At 38.7% G+C, this 6838-nt stretch overlaps 1 protein-coding gene across 1 annotated transcript in view; it reads left to right on the plus strand.

Moving 5' to 3' along the window:
* Nucleotides 1-6838, plus strand: part of Stam (signal transducing adaptor molecule) — a 55085-nt gene that overhangs the window by 11873 nt on the left and 36374 nt on the right. The window contains exon 2 of the mRNA XM_031369055.1: nucleotides 1563-1647. Within this exon, the coding sequence (XP_031224915.1) occupies nucleotides 1563-1647 (85 nt within the window). The remainder of the gene's footprint in view (nucleotides 1-1562; nucleotides 1648-6838) is intronic.

The following is a 6838-nucleotide window of genomic DNA, read 5'->3' on the forward strand; positions in this document are numbered from 1 at the left end:
CCCCCCCCCCCTTTAATTTTCTGAGACACAGTTTCTCTGTGTAGCCCTGGCAATCCTGGAACTCATCTGTAGATCCGGCTGGCTTCAAGCTCAGGAATTTTCCTACCTCGAGGGAGTTAATCTCTGGTAAAACTAATTTGATTAGTTATTAGTAAAATGTCGGCCTTGGACAGGTTGTATTTAGAACTGAATTCTCTGAGGTTTTTCAAAATGGTTTTATTTCTCTGTGCATGTGAGTGAGCGTGCGTGTGTAAGTGTGTTTAAATACACTCCCCGTGTAATTCTTACAGTTAGAGTTTACAGAGGTGTGGACCCCCATGAGTTTAACCGCTGAGGTTTAAATACCCTGACTTGTCCAGGAATTTTCCTGAGTACTTGTGCTCACCGAGCCTCCATCAGTCTGTTATTTTGGGTCCTCCAGCTTGGCATTGGTTCTTATGGAGATAAATGAATGTACTACATTCTTTCTTTTTGCTGTCTTTATAGTTTTGAGATCAGCAATTGGCGGTAAGTTCCCTTTCCACCATAATTCCTTTTTCTGAAGGATCAATCTAGAAAGAGCTAGACAGTTTACCCAGCTTTTTGTTTGGTGGATGGAGGGATGGTATATTTTCTCCTTACATGCTGGGTTAAGAATTAGTACTTCCTTTATTTTTTGTGCCCATCTCTACTATCCTGGTGACTGTTAGTCCAGAAAAGCTTTGTTTGATTTCCAGAAAGCAAACTTCCTCTCTTTCTCTTATTGGTATTTGCTAGCTCTCTTGCATGAGGAAGACAAGTAGTAACTAACCTACATTTTAATCAGCTTCTATTCATCCCTCTTTGCAGTGTATTTTGTCTTCTGAGAGAGGGTCTCACTTATGCGGTTCTAGCTGGCCGGGAGTTTTCCTGTGTAGACCAGATTGGCCTTGAATGCTGAGATCCACCTCCATCTGCCTCCTAAGTGTTCAGATTAGAGATGTGTGTTACTGTAGCCGGCATCCATTCCTTTTCTTCAGTCCTCTTAGAGCGAAGTTCTTTGTAACAGTATCAAACAGCCTTGTTATTGAGGTTTTATTATTCCTATTTTGGTTCTCCTTATGTCTTCTACGTAGGCCTCCCTATATATCTGTATTGGTAGAAAACTTTTGCTGCTAAGAAAGCTTGCTATGTTTATATTGCCCTGTTTTTTTTTAAATGCAATCTGCCTGTCTGTTGATGTCTTTAATAATATATCAAATTTTGACTGATTTTTTTTTTTTTTTTTTTTTTACTGTGCTTGTGAATGCATGTATATGTGGGTATCAGTGCTTAGTCCATGTTCCTTTCATTGCGAAGTAAGGCTAAGATATTTCTGAAAATGCAAATATTTCTTTATGTATTCTATTTGTAGATAGAGAGGTAGGCCTTTAAGTGAGTAGGGAAGACTTGTGATAGATTTGTGTCCCTTTGACAGATCGACATCACAATCTGATTACCAATAGTGCTGGCAGCTATTTGGGCTGGATGTTGAGATTTATTTATGTTACAGCTTGGTTTGAATGTGATAACATTTTATAACAATATTCTTTTCTAATCTACAGAGAAAGCAACTAGTGAGTTGAACACTGCTGAGGACTGGGGCCTCATCTTGGATATTTGTGATAAGGTTGGCCAATCTCGCACAGGGTGAGTGTTCAAAGATTCAAGAGTTTTTGTTTGTCCTCTTTATAATTAAGAAAAATTAGAAAAGCAAAGTATGTTAAGGTTCTAAATTAGTTTAGTTTAAAAAGAGAATGTTTTTACTAGAAAGATTTAAGGAATTGTCTTGTTTAGATTACTCTCTCTTGTGTTTCGAATGTGAAATAACCTTAGGCTCCATTTGAGGTGCTGTCTGGGGCTGCTGTTTGGGGCTGCTGTAGAGCCTTTTAGAGGTGGAACCCTGTTGGAGGAATGGGTCACTGGGAATGTGCCTTGAAGGATTTTCTCTGACTCTCCATTCTGTCCTTTCTGCTTCCTGAGTTCAGGTACAGTGTATCAGCTGCCTGGTGTTCGTATCACTGTGCCTTCCATACCATAAGAACGGTATCTCTTTTTGAACTGTAGCCAGAATAAGCCCTTAATCTGCTTCTAGTCCGAATCTGTCTCAGTCCTGAGAAAAACAACTACTATAACCCTTGTAGCTTTGAGGGTGGTAGGACTGTTAGAAGGTGGGAGCTTTATAACTCACTTGTTGCATCATTTTCTCTTTGAAATCCATCTTTTCACTCACGTCAGAGTCACTAATTTCTCAGTTACCAATTTCTCATTGTTATATTTGAATTTTTTCACATCTTTCAAATGATTAATGATGATTAAAAGATAAGCAAAATAGAACCTTAGGCTTTCCAAACAGTTCAGAGTGGATTAACTGTATGGATATAAATGATTTTTTTAGCTTCTGGTCTAATAACATGCATCTCAGAGCAGTATCATTTACATGGTTTGACCCACAAATGTCTTATTCAGGACTCTCTCAGAAGCACCTGTCAGGTTTGTGCTTCATTCTTCAGTGGTAATCCTACAGTGCTAGCCATTACTCAGTTCTGCCATGCAGTCTTCATAGTCTCTTTCAAATTGTCCGTGTAACAAGATTTCTATAATCCATAAGCCTGGCTAGACAGGAAGTTTATGGCCAGGGCCTGTCTGCCTTTACTCCAGAGCTTTCAGCCTCTGGTTTGCTGTTTTTATTTGGTTCCACAAGATTCTCTGAAATATGTCCTCTGTCTGATCACTTAAATTTTTTTTTTAATTTAAATTTAATTTTAGCTGTGTGTGTCTGTGTGTGTGTGTATATATTTGTGTACATGGGTACATGCATGCAACTTAACACGTGGGACTTCAGAAGACAACTTTGAGGAGTCAGTTCTCTCCATTCACCTTTACATGGATTCCAGGGATTGAACTCAGTTCCTCAGGCTTGCAAGGCAATACTTTTACCCATGGAAACATCTGGGCTCTCTACCACTATGATTTTTTAACTTTGTATTAAGACTGTGTTCTCTGGTCTAGCTCATTAATTTAACTGAAATTTGGGTAACTACTATGTGTCAGTTAGACATTCCTGTTCACTTTTCACATGACCCACTTTATTTGAGACATTCTTCATTGTGATGAATGAATGTTTAGCTTTGTCAGCTTGACACAGTGTAGACTCACTTGAGAAGAGAGGTTTCAGTGAGGATTGTCTACATTGGTTGGCCTGTGGGCATTCTATGGGAATTGTCTTAATGAACATAGGAAGAGTCAGGCATTCAGGGTGAGGATGGACAGGTGGGGTTCTGAACTATTTAAAGGATAAATTGAGCTGAACTGCAAGCAGACAACCCACTGAGCGTACATTAATTCTTTCTCTGTTTATTTTTGATGTCTGTCTTTCTGATGATGAACTGTGACTTGGACTTGAAAACCAAATAAATCTTTTAGGTTGCTTTTGGGAGGGTGGGTATTTTGTTATAGCAGTAGAAATGTAAGTGGAGCACAACATGTGCTGTCTGCACTGGTAAGTTAACCTGTTTTCTCTTCTGTGTCTAAATAAGTTGTCATATAGAAGTGTTGCCGCCACTCTTGCCTTCTGCAGTATCTCCAGATCATTTAACTTCTTTTCTTTCTTTCCTACTGACATTGGTTTCAGTGCAGCTGGGGTTCTTGTGAGGGTTGTTGGTTTTAACAGGGTTAAAACCTATTGATTGGTTTCTTTATTCCTTAAATGTAGAACGTTTTTTTTTCTCGTTTCCCACTCTGTTGACATTAATTTTTTTCTTTTTTCTTTTTATTGTATCAAAATATATTTTCTTTTTTTAATTACATATTTTCTTTATTTACATTTCAAATGATATCTCCTCTCCTGTTTACCCCTCCTAAGAAAAAAATATCAAAAACAAAAACAAAAAACTAACACTATTTCCTCCCCCCTCCCCCTGCTCACCAACTCACCCTCTCCCACTTCCTGGACCTGGCATTCCCCTACACTGGGGCATAAACCTTCACAGGACCAAGGACCTCTCCTCCCATTGATGACTGACTAGGCCATCCTCTGCTATACATATGCAGCTGGAGCCATTAGTCCCACCATGTGTGCTCTTTGGTTGGTGGTTTAGTCCCTGGGAACTCTGAGAGTACTAGTTAGTTCATATTGTTGTTCCTCCTAAGGGGCTGCAAACCCTTGGATCCTTTCTCTAGCTCCTTCATTAGGGACCCTATGATCAGTCCAATGGATGGCTGTGAGCCTCCACTTCTGTATTAGTTGGGTACTGTCAGAGCCTCTCAAGAGACAGCTATATCAGGCTCCTGTCAGCCAGCACTTGCTGGCATCCACAATTGTGTCTGGGTTTGGTGATTGAATATGGGAAGGATCCCCAGGTGGAGCAGTCTCTGGATTGTCTGTCTTTCAGTCTCTGCTTTATAGTTAGTCTCTGAAATTCCTTAGATGGGTATTTTGTTCCCCCTTCTAAGAAGGACCAAAGCATCCACACTTCCTTCTTCTTGAGTTTCTTGTGGTTTGTGGATTGTATTTTGAGTATTCTGAGCTTCTGGGCTAATATCCACATGCCATGTGTGTTCTTTTGTGATTGGGTTACCTCACTCAGAATGATATTCTCCAGATCCATCCATTTCCCTAAGAATTTCATAAATTCATTGTTTTTAATAGCTGAGTAGTACTCCATTGTGTAGATGTACCACATTTTCTGTATCCATTCCTCTGTTGAGGGACATTTGGGTTGTTTCCAGTTTCTGGCTACTATAAGTAAGGCTGCTATGAACACAGTGGAGCATGTGTCCTTATTACATGTTGGAGCATCTTCTGGGTATATGCCCAGGAGTGGTGTAGCTGGGTCCTCTGGTAGAACTATGCCCAATTTCCTAAAGAACCGCCAAACTGATTTCCAGAGTCGTTGTACCAGCTTGCAGTCCCACCAGCAATGAAGTACTGTTCCTCTTTCTCCACAACTTCTTCAGCATCTGCTGTCACCTGAGCTTTTTATCCTAGCCATTGTGACTGGTGTGAGGTGGAATCTCAGGGTTGTTTTGATTTGCATTTCCCTGATGACTAAGGATGTTGAACATTTCTTTAGGTGCTTCACTGCCATTTGGTATTCGTCAGTTGAGAATTCTTTGTTTAGCTCTGTACCCCATTTTTTAATAGGGTTATTTGACATTTCTTACCAGACTCAGTTTATCTCTCAGTTTTCTCAAAGCCTCTTTTGTTTAATTAATCTTCTTTATTGACAGTAGTATAATGATTCTTTGGGTCCTCAAATTACTGTGAAAAATACCCTGTGGCTGAGGGTGTTGCTTAGTGGGAGACCGTGGGTGTGGCCTGTAGGTGTCCCTGCATTTAACCCTAGCACAAAACAGTCAAAAACAAAACAAAACAAATCAAAACCAAAAACTGTTCTTATTTGTGTATTTTAGTAATTTATGTGGTCAATTTACTTAGTACTTTTGTTTTGTGTTCTGGTTTTGAGACAGTTTTCTGCATAGCCCTAGCAGTTCTGGAACTTGGTGTAGACCAGGCTGAACTCACAGAGATCCACCTGCTTCTGCCTTCCAAGTACTGGGATTGAAACGTCTTTAGTTTATTTGTAGACTAAATGGTTGTTGTTGATGATGTTGTTTTAAACTGTGTAGAGGAAAGGAACATAGCTTAGTGGTTAGTGGAAGGATGCTGGGTTCAGATTCTGGCTTTGTGGGTGCTGTGACACATTGAGCAAATAACTTCCCTTACTGGGATTTCTGTATTTTTTAGGCTTCCACAAAGGAATAAAGCCCCCTCCTTTTCATAGGTGTTAGGACGTTGGGATTTGTTAATTTGTAATGTTTTTAACAGTACTTGGCACTTGGCTAAGTGTACATCTTTGATTAAAGTCATATTTTGTGACACTGAGGATTGAGTACCAACCAAGATTGGTTTGGTGTATTTAAAAAGTAGGCCTTTGTCTAGGATCACAGTGGAAGTCTGACCTTCTCACTGCTTTTATTTCTTCTTTACTAGGGTGGCTTCCTTGTTGTTACTGTTTTTGTATAGGAACCATTTATAATAATTTGCTCAAATGCCTAAAGTCACAAACATACATTCTCTTTCATTATTAGAAAATTTCCTATTTTTCTAATTAAAAGTCAACTTGAAATTTTGTGTGGTGTGTAATTATGTGGAAGTTACTTTTTGTTTTTTTTTTCAGTATATTAATATTGTACCAGCCATATTCATTAGACATTTTTTCTTATATATTTGAAATTTACTCATTTTAGCTAGTAGAGTGCTTTTGTCTACATTGTGTTTATTTAGTACCAGTTGGCTTAGGAACATGCTCATTTAAAAAGAAAAACAATCAGCCTGTATGCCTTTTCAAAGGGTATCATTAACATTTGAGTTGCTGTATGGAAATTTGAATTGGTTATCTTGATGAGGGGTGGCTCTCTTATTCATTTGATCTTGTTCATTTGTATTTTCTATTTTCCTTTCGCTTCTTTCATCCCTCTTTCCTCCTTTTTTCCTCCCTGAAGAGGTATTGGTCTCTAGTTCTTCTAAACTAGTTGTTGTCAACCTCCCTAACACTGCGACCCTCAGTATGGCTCTTTATGTTGTGGTGACCCCCAACTCTAGAATTACTTTCATTTCTATTTTATAACTGTAATTTTTGCTGCTATAATGAATTGTAAGTATCTGATATACAACCCCCAAATAGGTCCAACCCCACAAGTTGAGACCGTTATAAATCATTATTTTCGAAGCATTTATTTCCTTGTATACATGAGACATCTTTTTTGTTTGTTTGTTTTGCTTTGTTTTTTGTTTTTTGTTTTTTGTTTTTTTTTTTCCAGACAGGGTTTCTCTGTG

The sequence above is a fragment of the Mastomys coucha genome, unplaced genomic scaffold (genome assembly GCF_008632895.1).
Source record: "Mastomys coucha isolate ucsf_1 unplaced genomic scaffold, UCSF_Mcou_1 pScaffold15, whole genome shotgun sequence".
Classification (NCBI taxonomy): domain Eukaryota; kingdom Metazoa; phylum Chordata; class Mammalia; order Rodentia; family Muridae; genus Mastomys; species Mastomys coucha.